Raw genomic sequence first — 20,696 nt, 5'->3', positions numbered from 1 at the left:
AAGAATCTCACCTAAAATTTGAGCCAATGATTCCCGAATTCGGGTGATTGGATCATTTATTCTCCGGAGAACAGAAGCGAGGCTCTGACGAAATTTTGCAGGAAACAACCCAGGACGTTATTGAATTGCTCATGCCGGCTCATCATGTCTGCATCCTGGGCGAAGAACTCTTGGGAACGTGTTGCTATTTGGAAACAGGCACTGATCCGTTCTGGGCCCGTTGACCAATAAAGCCACCTACTCCATCCACCACGGTTCCGGCCGGACCAGACCTGAGTGAGCAGTCAACTCTCCGATGGTATGTACTCGTCATTCATCGATAGCAGCACCGGATACGAAAGTTCGGTGTCCGAGGCTGTCTCTTTTTAGCCGCGGGCTTGCCTTGCACGCAGGCTGCTTGGCTTGCTCTCTTACTCGCTCATTCGCTCGCGGACCGAGGACTGGGTTAGGGGAGCAATAAATGTCGACACACTTGGCAGCATTGAGTGGAGGAGTCCAGGTAATACGTAGGAATTTTCCCTGGAGAAAGAGCACGAAAAAGGGCAGACAACGTTTTCCTTTTAGGCTCTCTGTTACGATTGGTCTCGGCTTCCTCGGCGTGTGGGGGAATAGCAGCATTTAGTTCGGCCGAGCCAACAAGGTAGACTTGAACAACAACAAGAACCGATTCCATAAGTCTATTCGGACGTAGAGGGCGAGTTTTGCGTCCACCCGAAACCTTGTGGGAGCGAATCCAAACGAGAAATCGTCCGCTTTTCCCATTGCTCCTCTCTTTTGCTACCTCACAAATGCGGCACCGTAACGCTCATTCAAAAGGACTCATGGGATTTAGTATATCTGCGTCAGTGAAGGCCTACGTACCAACATTATGGCACTCTCCACTCTGATTTTTCAGACCCTGTCGGGATTGCGCAGAGTGACGATCCTCTGGAACCGTACTTCCAGAGTTCGGAGGCGAGGAGGAGATCCGCACGAATTTCGCCCCATTGATGTTTTGAATTCGTCGCGTGCCGCATTCGGAGTGTCTCCCCAAAACCCATCCGTTTGTGACGTCACTTGATTCAAACACGTCGGCGAGTTCAAGCGCGGTGTTCTTCGCGAAATTTCGCTGTCGCCGATAGCGAAAAGGGAGTTCGGTCCTCGGTCGGTACTGAGCTCCCCCATGAAAAACTGGGTATGAAGAAGAAGCTCGATGAGAACTTTGCTGAGCGAAGTTCCAGTCCCAAACCCGGCCCTCTGCTCTGCGCTCGCGAACAACGCTCAATCTGCAGTTTGATGGAATGGTCCTGATGAGGGGCTACCGAGTCGGGAATTGAAAACTGTTCAGATCTGCCGGAATATGACGGGGACAGCATGAATCCGGGATTGACTGAGCCCGTGAACAACAGACGAGCTCGGCGGGGTATTAAATCTGCAAGGCCCTTCTCCGGCGCCCGCTGGAAAGCGATCAGAGCGGTCTTCCCATTCGAATTGCGAGAGTGGACATTTCGGCTGATGACGTGTTTTTCTCTGCTAACGGTGAATCTGGATAACTGGCTGGCTCATCATTATGGCTCGACTTCCGTCGTGGAATTCGCGGTCGCGACGAATACCGCGATTTTCGCGCCTTCTCCCGGGATGCCGCGAATTTTCTCCCTTCGCCATCAAAAATCAATTTCGCTTTGTTTTGTCACCTTTGTTTTTTCAAGGATATACCAATTCTGCGGGAGAACGTTCGTTCGAGAGACGTCGAGCAAGACAACTTCCCAGAGAGAATCGACATGTCGCGCTCGATCGTGGCATACCGCCCGAGCCGCACGCTATCCCCCGAGTGCCCATTCGATTCGCACGTGCATGCCGCGCTGTCAACGAGCCGGCAGTCGTCCCAGCTGTTAGCAAGTGTCGGACATGATCGACTCGTCGGAACCGCTGAAGACTTCTACCTTAATCACTGCGGAAAAACGAGCGAAACAGCTCGAACGCGGGACCTTCCACGCAACCGAAGATGTCCTGTTCTGTAGCTCATGCAACGTGCCCGTAGAGGGCAGCCGGAAGCACAGCTGCTCGAAGCATTTTCAAAGTACTGCTCACAAACGGAAGGTCGAATGTCCGAAAAGTGTCGATTCAAAGAAGGTGAAACTGCAGGTCGCTCTGACTGAATCCTTCGGGCGAGTTTCGGATGAGCAATTGGAAAGACAATCTACCCTCGTGAGCCTGGTCGAGGCGTTCGCCAGTGCGAACATTCCTCTGCATACTGTCGAGAATGCCGTTTTGAGGAGGTTTCCCCAATGTAACATCGAGATGATCGGCAGCCTCCCGTCGGCCAACAAGCAGAGACAAAATTATTTGCCGAAAGCTCACAGAGCCCATGAGGAGAGTATACGGAGTTTCTTAGACGGAAGGAAATCTTTCGCGACCGATGCTGAGGGTCGGTACATACTAAACGTGCTCGCAATACCCTGTTGTAAGGAGGGAGAAGTCACGCTAACAGCGGTCCTTCTGGAATGCGAGATCTTAGAATGTACAAACTTCAAGACTGTTAGTGAAGCCGTACTCTGAGTCTTACAAAAGAACGAGATACCCTATTCGAAGATCAGTGCTTTCCTCACGGATAATGCCACTTATAAGTACAAAGCTTGGCACAAATCTCTGAAAGCAATCTTAATGAACGGCGTTCACGTAAAATGCCGCGCTCACACCTTGAATCTTGTAAACGAGGTGTGGATATCTAGCTTCAAAGGAATGAGCAAGCTGGTCCAAATCGTTAAGAAATCGTCCACGGCTTGTCCGGCGCGTAAAGCGCGTTTCAAGCAATTTTCGCGAAATCACGACAAGCCGGGACGACTCCCCCTGTGCCTGTGGTGACCAGATGGAATACTTGGTCCCAAGCGGCGATGCATCACGCCGATCATCTGGGAGTTCTTCAAACGAGACCAGGGAATCAGCGCGGGCAGTACTGCACCCCAGCTGATCTTCCTTTGCCAATCTGCCGAAATGAAGTCTCATCTGTCGGAGCTGAGGAGGTATGTTCCGACCATTATGGAAACACTGACCACTGACTGAACGAAGGGGACGATATGAGAGCTCATCGGGTCATTGATGAGCTGAACCTTCCGATCGAATGTTTTGAAGTCTCCGCCGAGAAGGATGGTATCCTCGAGAACACGAGCATCGCATGCCGGAAATCTTCAGAAAGACTGCGACGTTATCTTTCGGCCGAAAAAACGGCCAAGTTTCGACAGCCCGCGGCGAACTTCTTTCGTGCGTGCCGAGTGTTTGATCCCTCAAGGCTGCGAAGTATGAGGATACCAGCCGTGGAGAATTAGCCGTGGTTTGAGGATGACGACAAAGCCATCGCAGAACTTCGAACGTATTTGGCGGGGCTGGATGAATTAGTCAGTTTCTCGACCCCCGCCGCTTTTTGGGACAGAGCGTCGACGCAATTCCCTGAACTTTCTGCAATCGCTCTCATGTGCTTGAGCGTACCGATAAACAGCGTCAAGATGCGGACGTCCTCCGAGATGATCGCCGCTCGATCAAAGGCAGTGTCACGAACAGGACCAGGTCCGTTGCGTCATCATCAACCACTTATAACTCCCACCACACTATTCCGACCATATTACACTCTATTCCAATCACATCACACATCCCAACACACACTCCCTGAGAGAGGCCAGGTAATCACCATGGGTAATCTTACTATACAGTTAATCTAAGGGGTTCCTCTCCTTCCTTCCCATGTGTATATTCCATATTCATTATTCTTATGTCGTTCGTTATTTCCTAAGTTAAATCATCTCAATCAGAGATAAATAAATAAGACTCAGAGTCGGTAGCGCACTTGGGGATTCGCGCCGTCAGCGGCGGCGCGTATCAATAGCGAACTCTTCTCGGAACAGCTGTCTGGCCACGGAGGGCGCGACAGTCTCTCCAACAGCTGACTGTCAGTGGCGCTGTCAGTGGCCGGAACTGTGACGTCAGACGTCAGTAGCAATCTCGATATCGGTAGCGCCTGATCACGCTCAGCGTTCCCCGATATTTCTCAGGACTCAGGGTTCAAATCCTTGATTCCGGTTTGCGAAAAGATAGGCCTGGGTCACGCCCCGCTATCTAACCCATTCCCTCAAGTGCGTGCAGACTTAGAGTCATTTCTGGTGAATTCCCCGTGTCCTCATTGGAAGTGCCTTGAAGCTGTGCCACAGGCAGTAACCTCGTTGTGCTAAAACTGTAATCGTCTACTCTAGTAATAAAATGACGCGATCACAAGTTCCTCGATACAGCGTTTCGCGTAGGAAACTTTTTCGAGCGGCGAATCACTCATCAAATTTCAGTATCGTTCCATCCTCCCGGAACCGCGACGAGAATTCGTTGCGCCGCGATTTTCCGAAGAATGGGCCGCGACTCCGCCGCGATTTTTTGAATGGGATACCGCGACGGAAGTCGAGCCCTACTCATCAGGTACCTGGCTACTGCCGTGCGCGTTCTAGACTTGTGAGCCTGCCGTCGTCGTGTAGAAGATTTGTCTGGTGGCTTGAGTGACCGACGCTTGCTCGGTACTTGAGGTCCTCAGCAGCTGCTCTGGTCTCACTAATTTCGGACGTGCCGGACTTAAGTTCACCGTTTCTACCGTCACATCGCAGCAGTTCGTCGTTCGTTGCTACTCTTAGCGTGCAGCTTTCGACACTGGGGCTTAACGAGTTGCGCGAGGCGGAGAGGGACCACTGCTTTCAAGCAGCAAGAACTAAGCCAACGCTGTTTTTGCGAGCGCCCTGCTGTCTCCTGACGGACTAGACTAGCAGACTCTCCTACCTACCTGGTGCCGGACTAGTAGGTGCGTCCGTCCGTCCGTCCGTTGGTGAGTGCCTTCCACCAATCACGCAGAGCTTCCCGAAAGACAAACAGCGTCAATTAGGCGTCCCTCCCCCCCATATGTCTCCTCTTTCCTCGGAGCAGGACTTGTCGCCGCCGCCGGTTGCGGAAACTCCGAGCGATAGACTTCTCAGCCAGCCACGGAGCCGGAGTCCCGGGACGCTCTAGAATTCTAACCACCCTTCGGCATTGGGCAAACAGACCCTGTTTGATGCCTCTGCTGCTCTAAGCTCCGGTCTAGTTTGCTCTCTGACGTCGTCTCCGAGAGCAGTTCGCCGTTCTCTTCTTCATCAAAGTTGCTTCTCGTGAATAAAATGCTAATTTTCCGCTACCGATACCCGTTGCCCGCAGTCGGAGATGCCCGCCTCTCATTTTCTAGCTGTTCCGTTGCCCTGAGCGCTCCGCTTCTGTGCTATCCCGAGCCCCCTCGTCTCCCACGACGCATAACCCCCGACCCCGATATACCCCCCCCCTTTCTCGCGAATGGAGAAAATAGTAGTTCCTGAGGAAGATCGGCGAGATTTTTGATGCATCCGCCAAGCCCCCCGTCTCTCATTTTCTCACGCCAGCTGCAAACGACCTCGCAGCGCAACACAGCGCCACCATGTGTGTGTTTAGAGTCTGCGACTTTGACCTCGAAAATTCATCAGGGAATATTCTCTATATGAGCCTGCAGGATGTTTTCCCAACAATCTTCGGCAAGCGACAGGAAGCAACTCCCATGGAGAGCTGACTCCCCCTGTCTAGGAGATTCGCCGACGACGTCTTATATTCACGCCACAACAAACGAGTCGTACCCGCCGCCAGGCCGCCTTTTCTGTTGATTCGCTCACTCAAGAAACGACTCCCACCGTATCATTATGCAACCGAATCCTTCGTTCACTACCCCGTTTTTTCCGTACGCAGCCAATGGAGTAGATGGATGGGCGGGACGGAGCGACAATCCCCTCGTCCCTTTGAAACCTCAGTGTTCCGAAGTAATTGCTTATCGCTACAACTTCACTGGAGCTCGAGACGATGAATCCGAGGATCAGGACCACGGTGATACAACAACGAGCAAGATAATGAAGAATTGCCAAGGGCTGGTGATTGTAGCAGCGACTAGATTGCGTATGCTAATCGTGATATGTCCTAATGATGCGCTGAATAGCAGATCAGTGTTTGCCCGAGGGTAGTGCAACCTGCTGGTCAGCCGGCCGGCTGGCTCGGTCCTGCTCGTTCGGCTCGCTGGTTGCTTGCCGATTCTGCGGCTCATTTAATGCTCGAAGTCCATGGTGGACAAGGTTTCCCTCACCTTTCGCTCTATCCATACGGCGTCAGTGCCTCAACCCGATCGTGTGTTGGAAATTCGAAAACCGAAGCATTTGCCAGAGAGGCTTCAGAGCATATTTATAAATTCATGGACTCGAAATGCGGACATGACCAGGACTTGTCCTGCGGAGAAATGTTTCGCTGGGAATATCGATGATGAGCTTACCCGGAATTGGAAGGGGTTCCTCCATTCCTCGGAAATCTGCACTGTCGCCGATATGAATCTCGGTCGGAAGCACGCACACGGAAGGGATGTCGGCGTTCGCCGTAGACAGCGTCACGAGGCGAGAGGTTCGGTTCGCACTGCAAATGTCTGACGCGCTGAGCAATCGACCATCCGCTGTCCGAATCAACCTTCAGTTCCGAGATCCGTCGAGCCATTTTGGTCTTGGGTAATCCTCTCTGAGGATGCTCTTCTTCGGAAATGCGGGCACAAGGCTCTCGGGGGTGCGCGGGTGCGCTAATCAAAGAGAGGAGAGTCGGGTTAATTAGCAGCGTGTGTTGAGATTCCCCTGTCAACAGTACCCGTATCCCTCGGGGCTGCTCTGTGACAAAAAGGGAGAAATCCCGGGCAGAAATATTCTGAAATTTCACGCGTTTCGAATCGCCAATGCATCGAATGGTTTGATCGTGAGAGACGCCCGGTGACGAGCGTGATGAAATTTGATCGTGGGTATCTTGTTACTCGAATATTTTATTTATCCGGTACGCGAATAGGACGAGCTGCGGCCAATCAATCTTGAATGCCTCGGCAATAGGAGTCTGCTGTATCATAGGTTCTCCACGACGCCTTTTAGGATATCGAGCGCGATTCTCTCCTCTCTTAGCTGTTTCATGCTTAGGATTCCCCCTGTCTCCTCGTGACGCCCTCCCCGACGTAGATCATGCGCGCCAGAGGGGACCTGTACAGGTTCTCTCGTTCGGCCGTCCGTCCGTCCGTCGGTTTTCGGCCTTTCGTCGATCCGTCCGATTCGCCCCTCGGAAATCCCCCGTCCAATCCCCTGAGGGCCTCGGACTCCCCCCGCGCTAGTCAAACGTTGCCTGACAGGCAGAGGAATCCACTATTTATTGTACGAGCTGGTCGTTGTTGAAACAGCGCCAAAAGAATCGGCGATTACGTGAGTCTGGTCTACGTGATAGGTCGACGATCATAGCACAATTCCCTAAAAGCTGATGAGCTCAAGCGCGAGGACGCGATGCAGGAGCCCCAGGCGCATCGTTCACCATACGTCTGTTCTGGTCGTCCGCGAATCTGTCAGTCGGTTAGCCGATCTGCCGCGTTGTCGGCCAGCCGATCGACGGCTTTTCGGAATTCAGAAAACTTCTAAGACGAAGACCCATGAAGCCTGCCTAAAGTGGTTGGAGCGTTGCTCTTCCCGCTACCTTCTTGCCGGTAGTTCCCTGCCATTCGTACGTATGCGAAGTTCCCGTTCTATACGTAGCATCGACAAAGCCCGAGCGGACGGTATCGGAGCGACAAGTACTCGAGTTAAAAACAGTATTACGAGTTTGAGTGGGCGAAAACTGCCGCAGCGGAATTCCCACACTGATCCTGCTTCTTTCTTAGTCAATTACACGAAGACGGCGGAGAATTCGCCTCGGTCCTCGTCACAAAAATACGATCTGGTCTCAGGTATCGAGTATTGCGGCGTCTGTCAATAACATGCGACAAGAGCCCCGAGGACGGAGCGAGCGAGCGAGCGGGCGACGTAAGTGCTGTTTTCCATACCGCTGCCGTCGGTGGTCGCAGAGATGTGATCAGCGGCGTAGTGCCAGCGCGATGAGGAAAAAATTTAACGACGTGAAACCCGATTGCTCGACCATGACTTCTCCGGCTAGAGGAGAACTTCGTGAATAATTTCTCGCTATTGAACTCCTTGACTCGACCCCCTCGACGAATCGCAATTCTTCCCGCTCCCTTATCTGCAGTTGCGCCGATTAGTCCGAATCAGGGTCCTCGGACGTCAGCGGAGGCGGCAACACATCGGAAAAATTGAAATCGATATTCGTCGATGACGGTACGGATCGGTACACTGCGGAAGAGGCTAACCAAGGCTAACCGACCAGGAAGGACTTGGTATCCGCTCCGTGAGAGTCTACTACGCTGCGTAACGTCGATCACGGGCACAGTCGGGCCGGACTACCATCCTCTGGTTGAGTGATCAGGAGAATATTTGCTCGAATCTTCACGGATTCTATGTATCTCGCAACATGAAGGATAAAGTGGCGGAGGAAATACGTGGAATCCATGAAGTTTGCCAGAAGAAGCTCTTTCGAATCCGAAATAATCTAAGGAATTCCATTCGGATCCTGATTTCACGACACTTCGAGAGAATGCCGGGGATATTTCAACAGACGACGTCCAAACGTCCTCAGCGTCAAATGAATCAACGGAGTAATTTGGAGCATCAGCCTCCGCAAATCGCTGTCTCTCGCGTCGGAAGACTGGTAGCTTTCCGACATCTTTCCCAGCTCAGAATTCCGAGGGCTAGGAATGAGATCGTATCGTCAGATTGCCCCCAGTATCGAGAGATCTCCCGGAAAACATCGGATAGTCGACGTCTGTCTGTCGGGACAACGAGGTGAGGAATGACTTCGTCACGAAACGTGAAGTCAGTGGCCTTCCGGTGGCAAACATCGTTAAATTGTTGGGAGTTTTTCTTTGATGTTGGTTCGTTCGCCTAGATTGGCTCCTCGATTGCGGAGACGGAACCAGCGGAGAGAGGAGCAGTCAGGACGAGAGGAGGAAATGAAAGAGAAGAAATCAGCGCGCTCCTGATTTCCAAGAAAAAAACGAATCGACGAGACAACCAACAGAATAGTTCTTCTCGGCTCCATCGGACTTTCTCCTCCGCCTCTCGAGTTGAATTTGCAATGCAGACGTTCCATCTGAGGGAAGTGGTGAATGCGCGCGCTCGCACGTCCGTTCACTCGCCCGCTCGGGCACCTTGAACTCGAGTCGAATGCGTTGACGCAGTAAATGCAAGAAGCTAAGATTGATTCCTCACGACGACTGCCATTGCGAAGTCTTGAGCAATCTGGAGCTGTCGACTGCTAACGTTGTCCCTACTGTCGCGGCTCAACGGAACGGAGCTCCCGAAAGCGTCATGCAGCGAATTCCCGGCCTTCGTCGCGGCTTCGTTCACCACGATATCGAATTGTTCGCCCGAAATCCCTTTGCGGAGGCTCCTAGATGTGAACGGCGAATCCGTATGAGATGTTCATTGCTCATTGTCGTCTCGCTATCCAATCTGCCGAATCGAAAACCTGCGTGGGGGCTGCGTTAGAAACTCATAAAGATCACCCCGAGCCCGCCTGCATCTTCAGAACGCGGAGTTGCTATTTTGGGAAATTCCTGTTGGAAGTGATGATATTCAGGATCGACTGTCCTCTATTTCCTCGTTCTTTGAAGGCCTCCATAATGGGGTGTGGCGTCATGGGGTTCCCCACCACCGCCTTGAATGCCAATTTATTCGAAGGCGCGGCATGCTCGTCGACGATCGCCTTACATTGTCGCCCGAACTTACGCTTCGACCGTCGATGACGGTAACATGGAGTACAAGTCGTTGATTATCCCGATCGGCGCTGCTTTCTATGTTGTAACGAAAATCTCAGCGCGAGCTTTGGGCCATACCCGTCCTTTGTTGGGACCGAGAGTGCAGCAATCACTCCCCATTGATTTCCCTTGACGGATGCAACGTCACAAGCATCCAAATTCAACAATGTGTAGGTGTCCTTCACTACGGCAGAAAGCCTCGGCGCGACTACATATTGCGAGGAATCGTCGTCTCCCCCTAGTGGAGAAATCGCGTCATGGACGAAGTGTGGCGAGAGGCTGAATTCTTTGCTGTGGGTGTATTTCGAAAAACCCGAGTGGACCAGCCCAGAGTTCACCCCTCCGAATACAGTCGCTCCATGGCTCCTTGTAATTCGTCGGTCCCCATGGGGATATTCCGCGAACTCCCTAATTTCGAACATCGTAAACAGCAAACGGGGCTCCTGTTGGCTGTTGGGAGCATCGCATCTCCGAGAGAATCCTCCGATTCGGAGCGTCTACGACAACGCGAAATACAGCCCTAAATCGCAGATTCCGGCACTGCTCGTGGCATGCGATTTTGCGTCGACTTTCATCTATTGAGCGGACACAATAATCCGCCTCGGATCACACACTGCCAATGAACGAGCTCCGTTTTTGAGTGCGACCAATCAGGTCGTTAGATCTGAAACCTTGTATTCAGATGAAATCGCCGATAAACTTCCAATCAGAAGGCTATCGAGCTTTTTTCCCGAGTCGAACATGCTCCAGCAATCCCTGCAGAAAGATTCGGAATCGGTTTCGATAAAGATCTCCCGGGGTTCAAACAAGATCGCTCCCGAGCGGCGGCTGATCATAAAAACTGCGGAATGAAACGCGATTCGCCGAGCTCCTTCGAACTCCGAAATATCGGTCACTAATTAGCTGACCGTCTGCCATACTATTGCGAGCGAACCCGAGCCGGAACTTGACGTCGTTCCCGTTTTTTGACGTAGAACTACGTCATTATGGACGATGTTCAGAAAAATGTGACGGATCTTGTAACGGATGCCCGAATCGGATCGGATTGAGAGTTTCGAAATCGCGGAAGGCTTTCTAGGCGACATCTGGCAAGGGAAATTTGCCAGAGAGGCTATAGGACTCCTCGCAACCGCGTCTTTAGAAAACTCCCTCTGGAACCTTTGAATCACCTCAGTCATTGAGGATCATTGAGCATCGAAACCAAACGTGATGCGTGATGATGGATTGTGGTACTCAATGGTGCCAGAGCAAACGATCGAGCCACTGAGCTAACAATTGTGGTACGAAAGCGACGAACACATATCAGGGTATTAGGGTATCGGTATCCGCACATCGCCTCTAACGTACCGCTGAAGACGAGTCGAATTGTCGGCGCGCCTGACGCATCTCGCGTACACCCGCGTACGCGCCGCCGCATGGCCACCTCACGACCGAACTGAATCATTCAGATGATGAGAACCATATGGACAGGATCCGGCTTCGGAACCGATTTGGATGCTCAATGCCGGAAGGTTGAGTCTCAGCCGTGCAGGATTCGTACGCCGAAAACCTATACAGCCAACGGCACGCAATATTCGACTTTCCCTTTTTACTGTCGGCTGAGACTTTCTCAGATCCCTCATTGCCTCATCAGTGAGTCTCGAGGAACTCTTGAGATATTGAGCAAGGTAGCACCATACTCCTGATTCGCTGAACGAGGGCTCGGGACTCACATCCGGATTTCAACCTGATTGCGATACGATTTCATCGATTAATTCACGGCTTCGCTCGAATGCGGCCGGACTTGATCGGGACTTCATGGCAATAGAAACACATCGTCGAGGACCCAGGATTCTAATGCGCGACCGAACTTCATCGGTTTCATAAGAGTGCGTCCGAACATTATCCTCCGTATCGAGACTTGAGATAATCATAATCATGGATTGAAACGATGAATCTATCTTCGATTCGCTTCATTGACTTCATCGCGCTCTTGCAATAAGACCCCTCGAGCTTGTGGGCGTAGTTCTACGCAACCCACGGGTTTGGCATCTAGTTAAACCTGCACTGAATTTTTCTGGGACGTTCAATCGGAATAAAGTCCACAAAATGACATCGACTAATTTTTTTCAAAAGGAGTCGCGGACGTTGCATAAGCCGGGACGCTAATCGTAAGCTACTGCAACGAGAATTTCCCGGCACGGATTCTTCATATCTACTCCGTCTAGGATCGCTTCTTGTATGGGAAGATTCTCGGGAATCTCCCGACGTCGATCGACGTGATGTAACGAACTGATTCTTAGGCTCGGATCGCTCAGAGGTCGAGGCAACGTCAGCGAGGAGCTGAGTGCGTGTACCATGCGAGCCGTCCGCGCTCCAAAGTCACCTCGCAGGCAGTAAAGTTCTTGAACGTCCTAGACGTCGACGAAGTGACGAGTAGTGGAAGTGGAACGCCGTCCGAGGCAGGAAGTCTCTCACCGTCCTCGCAATATACTTCAAGGATGCACATCTTTCAGAATATATACTTTATCAACTCTGTCGAGCGAGTCACGCTTATTCTTGCTCCTCCCACCAGAGCTTCACGTGGGAGTGTTGCACTTGGAGCTCTCAGTATTGCTTGCTGATCCTCGTCCCCGCGTCGGCGTCGTCGTCTTGCCTTTGGAGCTCGGGTGGGTAGTGGACGGCTTTGAATAGAGCTAGGGGTCCACTTATTAAGTATTGCGGCGGGATCGCTGACAAATTACTCGCGGAATTATCGTGAGATCGTTCAATCCTCGCTGGCTCGTTGGAGGCTGTCGTTGAGCTACCGGCTCAATGGGAATAATCCCAGTTCCGGACCTGAATTTTTGCAAAGTATTATAAACGTACCGGCTGATCGCCCGCTTGTGAGCTATCCTTCTCTGTTAGACTTCCTGTGTCAACAAAAGCCTACCGATAAGGACGGTGTTTCATCTGGGCTCTCCTTTTCCTGGACGGCGAACAATCTGTGGAAAGTGCTTCGGCCGGTGAGGACTGGTAGAAGTCGGCGCCAAACGTAGCCGTGAGAGTATCAGAGATTCAGAAGGAAAACACTCAATTTTACTGTTTGCTCCTCCTTCTTGTTGACACAGTTTTTATTCGTTCGCTTCCTGTCGCAAACATTGTAACAACTGCTGGAGACATGGTCTTGGGTGAGGTATCCGAAAAACGTGGTTCAACAATGATGAAAAAGCAAAGTCAAATTCCGACCTGCGATAAAATTGTGGAACGGAGCGGATATCTCTGCGTCGATATGATCCATCGCGAACAAAGATTCCTAAGGGGGGGGGACGATGGCATCGAATTATTCGCAGAAATAATTGCAAGGAGCGGAAGCGTTCCCCCAGAATTCGGCAATGCGATTAATTTTACGATCAGCTGTGCTGTTATTGTAATCGATTAGCAAAGAATCCTCTCCGCTCAAATCAGACCTCTGTACAGATCACAGGTTTTCCCGTTTCCCGTAATAAATGTGGTAGTCGAGAGACTTCCATCTCTATTCCTATCTATGGGGATGGAGATGGGAGTCTCCCCACTCTTCTCGCGTTTATTTTGTTCAAACCGCTGACGTATTCCTTTGTGCGTACTGAGAATGATTTCGAGTGTTCAATGATCGTGGAAAGCGCTCGAAACTCCTGAGATATCTTCCTGAGTTTGTCATTCGGCCATCTGCCGATTGGTTGCGGCCACGCCGGACTCGTTTGCACTCCTCGGAGCCGGGGGCGGGACGTTCTCTTCATCGAGCATGTCTCTCCTATTATTTGTCAGCGCGAGGTTCCCGATGAGTCGAGATGCAATTTTCTCCTCGAGTTCCGAGGCGATCGCCTCGACCAACACCGTATCGAATTCGAGGACGCTCGAAGTTGTCGCCGGCGTGGCTTTTGAGCATGTTTTCACCGAAGGACATAAAGTCAGCCCGAGCTCGGTGAATGCTTGGGCTCCGTCGAGGAGGTCAACGCTGACGTGCCTCCGATTCACGGCGACCACGGTTTCATAATTCGATTTGGTCGCAGCGGCCGCGGCTGCAGCAACATCGGATTTTCTGTTGCAAGACTTCGTTTCCTTCCGATCCACGTCGTCGTCGGACGACGAAACCGCACGTTCTTCGCAATATCTGGCGTACTGCTGCATCACCATGTAGACAGCAGCCAGCATGACGGTGCACGTCAGCACGAAACCGACGGTAACTCCCACGATCTCGACCGCTGTCAACGGGCCGAACTCTTCCCTGGGCAGGACGTACAACGTGACATTGGCCGTAACTTTGCCGGCGCGATTGGACCCGGTGCAGACGTATGTTCCTGCATCCTTGATGAACACGTTCACTATAGTCAATACGCTGGTTTTTACCCTGCCGAGCGATTCCTCTTCGCTAATAACATACAGTTGACGTCCGAACGACATTAGAGACATATTGCGGATCTGGCGACCGTTGAGCGACCAAGCAATGTCGGTTGACGACGGGGGCTCCGAGTCGACTTCACAACGGATGGTGGCATTTTCCATTTCGACCGCTTTCACCGATGAAGGCACGGACGATAGCTCCGGTGCGCATGCGAGATCGTCCATCGATAACGCACTCCAAGATATACCTGCAAATTAGCGATATTACTCCATACGAGCCTCGCTATCATTAGTCCTTAATCGAGTTGTAGCTCCCACGAGGAACGAGCGCTTCCCTGTGCCCAATTCTGCATTCTCCGACAATCGACTCCCTCACCTTGAAGTCGAGGTGGGTTCTGGCACTTCGGTGGAGCCGATAGAGGAATGTTGTTGTCTAACATCCATTGACGGAGATGACGCAACTCGCAGTCGCAAACCCAGGGGTTTTCCTGGAGGGCATAGATGGGTACATGGTCACGAAACGAGCTTTCAAGTCTCAAATTTGATACAGCAGCACTTCCCCGAGACGGGAATGAGCCCAGGTCAGAAGTCAGGTGGGAGCTTCCCCGCCGCAGATGCAGCGCGCAAGTTTTTTCGTTTTTTTCCGCCGGGATCGAATTGCCGATTCGACTAGGTATCACTTCGGGGATTCAGCTCTCCTGGCATGCTATCTCGCGCAGGGGCCGGCCGTTCCCCTCGTCCGGCTGCGGCGCGAGCAGTTAGGAGCAACTCGTCAGCAATCAGCAGTCGCGCGAATGCGGAACGAGTACAGGCCGGCTACCCCTCTCAGGGCAACAAGTTATCCCCTCAAGTGGCGTGTAGGGTACAGATAGCACATTGTGTAGGGCATAAGAGCCAGGCGCAAGAACATCGTCGAAAATAATCTAATCCCTACCTCGAGGTTCACTCCATAGAGCTGCGTGGGAAGTTGGTCGGTCAGGGCGGCCGACTGTAGTCTCGAAAGGCGGTTGTGCGCCATTCGAAGGAACTCCAGACCCCGCAAACCGCGAAACGCTAATGTTTCAACGGTGTGCAGTTGACAATGGCTCAGCTCCAACGTGCCCAGTCGTGACAGTCCCTGTAGAGACAACGCAGTGAGATGTGCGTGACAGAAATCGGTCGCCGATCGATATTCCTCGATATTTGTCGGATATATGCTGGGCGTGAAGCCCACGTTTCGGTCACGAACGCTTGGGTGCTCAAGACAATTCTCCATCACCACGCGGAAATTCGTAAGGGGGACAAACGCGAAAAAATACTCCAATACAGGAGCGGAGTCGGAATCTCTCGGAGAGGTGTCTCGTCTCGCGGTCCAGGATTGGGAGTACAGTGGGGGAAGGATCATTGTAGCGAGAGATGGTTCAGTTCGCTCAACTGACTGAGGTGAGATACACTCTGACGAGGCGATGCTCGCCGGCGGTATGTACTTACTCGGAAAGCGTCGTCATGGAGAGTTTCAATCGGGTTGTGGATCAATGAAAGCCTCCGGAGGCTGGTACAGTCTGAAAGAGCTTGGCTAGGAACACTTTGAAGTCGGTTGAAGCTCAGATCTAGTTCCACAAGGTTCGTCAACAGATAGAACGTATCAGCAGCAACCTGCGTCAGGTGGCAATGAGATACGAAAATCCTCTGGAGACTCGAGTATCCTTTACTGTGGAACTCTCGTGACCCCAGCACGGTCAGCGCGTTGCCAGTGAGGTTGACCACCTGAAAAACACTTTTCCTGTGAAACCGAGGGAATGGGACGCCGGGAAAACCCATCTCTGGCTAATCTGGGAAGCAGGAGGAGTTCTTCGTGGACCAGAACGGAGGAGATCCGCATCCGCATTCGAATCGGAGGACGTCTACAGGCGAATCGAATATCTGATACCGTGCCACCTGGCGAACATCGCTCGATTCGTTCCCGGAGAACAGCCGCAGCGTCCTTGATATAGAGTGGAATCTAAGATGGTATATATTGCGAGACAAACATAAAGCATGTGGGTTTCATATTTCATCGTGGCGCCAGCCATACACAAAGCCGCATGGATCCATTCAGAGTTTTTCCCCCTGCTCTGTATCGCTCACTCCCCGAAATCTGACGTGCGGCAACGTAACATCTCCTCTTTCACAGTCGCTTCGCGCGCCGTGTGACGGCGTTTTCTCTTTTTCTGAGTCCGTTTGTGCGTCTTTCCCGGACGTGTGTTGGTTCGTCTGTTTGCTTCCCCCCTCCCCCTCCTCCTCCCTACCAGACATCTGATGGTGAAGAATGAGGGTCCTCCTTTCTCGTGTCCCGCTATGCCTTTATTAAAACGCCAGTGGTGTCATCGGAAGACAGCCTCTCGCGCGCTAGCTCGACACTTCGCTAGCTAGTCGTCCGGCGGGCAGGCAGCGCACCGAACGCTGCTCCGCCACCTGCACCCACAAAGACTTCAGCTGGCTTAGCATCTTTGCTCGGAGAACGGCTGTCTTTGCATTGGCTGTCTCTCGGACTCTCTCTTTCTCTCTCTCCCTCTCTCGGCCGCCGAGTCTCTAACCTGAGTTTCCGCGCGAAGGCCCCGAGGCACCTCAACAAGTTGAGCGCCAGCACAATCTGCAGTCTGTTTCCCTCCCGACCACTTGCAGAGGCACGGTGCGCAGTCGTCAACGTCTTCCGCCGCCGCCGCTGCCTCCGTGACTGGGAGAGGCGGATCCGTCTCGAACGTTCCGAGGACGACGGTCGCGTTCGCCATCTCGTTGATGCTTTCGTCGTAGACGTCGTCCACGGCGAGACAATTCACCGGTATCGAGATCTTCGATAGTAGAATGAGCAGTAGAAGCCTAACGAGCCGATGGTCTGGTTGCCACGGCCGTCTCTTCGGTGAGAAACGCATTTCGCGTCCCTTTTTCGCTTCAGTCCTTCTGCGACCACGTCGACGTCGTTGACACGACTCCAACGTAGGACCAGTCGGCTATCTTGTCAAGTATTCGCTGGGCCATCCTTTTCTCTCTTCCTCCTCCGCTGTCTGATGCCCGAACGATCGGCGTCAGTCAGTTGAGCTCACAAGATAGTTAGCTGACTGGCTGGGTGGGTGGCCGGCCCGACGGCCGCCCGGCCGGCCCGCTGTTCGGCCGAGTCACGATACGGGCCGCAGAGGTCTGCAAAGGAGAATCGTTCCCAATTAGAAAGCTCGTCTCGAGCACTCCATCGGTCGGGGCTAAGAGGTCTCATCTACGAACTCGCTAAGAGAGCGTATTCGAGCTTCGACCGGAGTTCGATCGCATGCACAGGGACGGTTTTCAATTTCGTATGAACTCTTTTTTTCATTTGCCTAGGGAGCGTCTATTAACTCGAACGGAAGTTGACCCTTAGTTTTCAACGCGGCTTCGCTTGACGGTGTCGGCGGAGACGGAAACGAGGCCGCCGTCAGACATCTAATTTCAATTAATGATTTTTGCACCGTCCGTCAACCAGTTTGGATTCTTTCGGATCTCCCTTTCGCTACGTCTCTCGAGCTCGCGAGTCCTCCCGCAGGATAGTCTCACGTCTCACCCGTCGAGTGGAAGATTGGCGGAAACTTTTTCAAGCCTATCTCTCGGCCCGAGTCCCCCGGATGAGTCGAAACCGTTTCCGGATCTCGCCGTGCTGTTTTTCTCGCGTAAAATCGCGGGAAAATCAATCGGTGATGAGACTTCGGATCTTCCCAATAAGTTCGGCGGATTGGAAACCGTCGGTGGGCGGCTCGTGGGGCCGCTTTTGGGCTAAAAAGACGCGGAGAACAAGGAACGAACGGGCACGGGATAGACGGTAAATGAGAGAGGGCGAGAGAGCATAAAGGAAGGAGCCGGTGAGAAGAATCTCGACTTTTCGAGTCTAGGCACGTTTATCGTTTCCAATCAAATCATCGTCTTCCAATGAACGCGGGCTCTGGATCGGAACTCGCGAGGGAACCGAGCCCACCGAGAGGAGTAGTTGATGAAGACGTCTATTGCTCACGTCCTCAGGTTATTGTAGCGAAAAAGCGGAACGTGAACTTCGACCTGCTCGAGAATCGCGAGCTTCGATTTTATTCGGCGAAAAACGACTGCACTCCCCTAACGACTGAACTGAGATTGCCCGCAGAATCTCGCGAGGCCTCGCTCAGCATGCCGTGTTTGTTTTCCTGTTGATCCTCTCCCGCGAAGATAATTGTCGAATCGATTGCTCGTCCTCCTTCTCTCCTCATCCATCTCTCCTATCGGAGCGTAATGGCGTCCCGTCACCCTAATGAGTTTACTTTTTTTGGCATCGGTTTCCCGAACGCAGCAGGTTGCATCGGGACTCTGGGGTCAGGTGTTCCTGATCAAATGAGTCTGTGGTGCGGCGAAATCACCTATCCGAGCCACATTGCTGCCGATGAACATTCGAGCGATTTTCCCCCATCGTCGGGACATCCTTCCCCTTTGGCTGTTTCCGTAGAAACAGGCAGACCGAGCAACGGAACGTCGCATGAGCGGTTTTCAGTTCCTGCGTGGAGCTTATTTTCTGGGAAAGCCGTTTAGTCCCACCAACTTCCCAGGAGCGAAATCGACGGCGTCAATCCACATCCCGCGGGGACTTGTCGTTCCTCGTTCGCGCAAAGCTGCTAGGCAGACTTCTGTATTCCGTCCCCGAAACTGAAGCTCTTCCCCGATATTCGCAGGCGGAGTTCACCTTCGATATACGTAGTTCTACAGTAAAACACCAATGTCGCTCATTCGAGCCATCTGTGCCACATGATCCCCGCATCGCAGTCACGGGCAGGCTCCAACGCCGTTTGCATTCGATTCCGAGTGAGTTTGCACACGATCCGCCTCAAACTCCGACTCGTGGCGCCTGACGCGGAGCGGGGCCGGTCTCGACAAGAGCACTTCAGCTACAACAACAAACTACTCCGCCAGAGGTCAAAGTCACTTGCAGTGTTTTGCTCTCGGACAGCTAGACAAACACCGCACAAGAGGATATGCTCTCCCGTCGAAGCTTCTTTACGAAATTTTCAAACTCGTTCCACGACGGCATTTTCCGGCGCGACGACCTCCGCTTGGGACAATGGAATGCTTTCACCCTGCAGCTGATGGATAAGTTATTAGCGGAGCTTCAGAGGCTGGTTTCCGGCGATGTTTCCTTTCGGAAACCTCGGAAACTCTTCCCGTTCGAGCGTAATTAACTTTTGAACTCCAGGACACTGCAGCAGCGCCGACTAGTCAACAGCAGCTACAGCGATCTTCGGCCTCCCCATCAACAACTCGTTGGAGCGTCCCGTCAACGAGTCGAGAGGAAGAAGTTCTATCCACGAAATTCCTCTTTGTTCCCATCTCATAGGGGTATCCTGCTGATCGAATTCGAGTCACTCGCGATGACTGCTCCTCGAAGGGGAGGTAAATTTAGAACAGCGTTCGAGGGAGCTTCGCACAAATCGCTCGGGTGGGCGGAGGAACGCCTCGGAGGGCTTGAGGGAAGGAGTTGATGAATATTTCCAATTTCCTATCGAGCTCGTTTTCGGCTTGCATCACAATGACCCGGTGGGGAAATGAGGACAAGCGTGCCCGGTCAGGAGCGAGTCGAGAGCCGAGTTCGGATGACAAGATTACGCACGCCGCAATTTTATTTCGATTGTTACTCTCTCCGCCCTCGGAACTTTCGAAACCATTAGCGCGCGGGAGATAACGTTGGGGAGCGGTCGGCAACCGAGTTCCTTACTTTCCATGAGGACGACGAGGCTGACACAGGTGTTCTCTGTCGGTTATTGATTCCTAACTATAGAGCGAAAGTTTCAATCTGGCGGAACTGACTGCTCCTTCCGCTTGCGTTGCCTGCAGTCTCCGTTCGGAGCCCTTGAGAAAGCCACGAAGCAACCTGCAACTTCGTCTCGCCTCTCTCAGAAGATGAAAGAGGCCTCATCACAGCCTTCTAGAGACCTCCTCACAGGAATTAGTACCAGCCGGGCTTCTCTCGTCAGATGAGTTTTTCCCTGTATGGAAGGAACCTTGGAACTTGAGCCCTGGAGCTGTTCTGCGGTTCCCGCGGGATTCGCTATAGCCCCATGCGCGGATAATGTGAACTGGGGGAATCCCCCATACGTGACGATAGTGGGCGGTATTTCAATATGAATCAAGCGACTTGAAAGTACCGCACCTTATCGATGCAGCCTCAGGGGAACGCGCGATTGTCTCACGGGCTGGCGACGACGATGCGGAGATCGAACTCCGGAATGAACCCCGGTCGCAGTCCTCGGGTAATCGAGAGCTCCACAGAGTCCCGATCGAGTCCAAGTGCGTAGGCGACGCCCGCCCTCGTCTTGCCGGAGTTCTCGTTTGCTCACGCCCGTTGATTCCTACGCCCGTTCAAAAACAAACTCGCGATAAGAGCGCGCCGCTTTCGCTATTAGGACATCGGCGCTGAAAGCTGGGTTCATGGGTTTGCATAAAATTCTAGCACGTACTCGAACGTACGGATGGACGAACGGCGCGCCGTCCGCCGTAGAATTAAACAAGGCATGACTGAGATGTACGCAATAGCGCGTATGCGATCAACTGTGCCTTCGTTCGCTCAACCCACTCGCCCATCCTCCAGCCTCATCTGGCCTCACACCCACTGGCACGCACGCTACCGTGCCCACATTCG

General features: G+C 52.7%; 2 protein-coding genes across 2 annotated transcripts; one reads left to right on the top strand and one right to left on the bottom strand.

The window, feature by feature from the left end:
• The first annotated feature begins 1,887 nt into the window (after positions 1–1,887).
• Positions 1,888–2,538, top strand: LOC100906276 (CGG triplet repeat-binding protein 1-like). The gene has a single exon (XM_003746424.1). It carries the CDS (start codon positions 1,888–1,890, stop codon positions 2,536–2,538), a length of 651 nt encoding a protein of 216 aa, XP_003746472.1.
• Positions 2,539–13,369: 10,831 nt separating this feature from the next.
• On the bottom strand, positions 13,370–16,947 carry LOC100906131 (immunoglobulin superfamily containing leucine-rich repeat protein-like). Its single transcript, XM_003746423.1, has 5 exons — positions 16,612–16,947; positions 15,527–15,802; positions 14,991–15,173; positions 14,433–14,544; positions 13,370–14,304 (listed from the first exon to the last, which is right to left on the bottom strand). The coding sequence occupies exons 1-5, from the start codon at positions 16,945–16,947 to the stop codon at positions 13,370–13,372; spliced, it is 1,842 nt and encodes a 613-aa protein (XP_003746471.1).
• Positions 16,948–20,696: the final 3,749 nt, after the last annotated feature.

The sequence above is a fragment of the Galendromus occidentalis genome, unplaced genomic scaffold (assembly GCF_000255335.2).
Source record: "Galendromus occidentalis unplaced genomic scaffold, Mocc_1.1 scf7180000077496, whole genome shotgun sequence".
Classification (NCBI taxonomy): Eukaryota; Metazoa; Arthropoda; class Arachnida; order Mesostigmata; family Phytoseiidae; genus Galendromus; species Galendromus occidentalis.
Note: the sequence above shows the minus strand (reverse complement) of the source record. Positions and strands in the feature narration are given on the sequence as shown.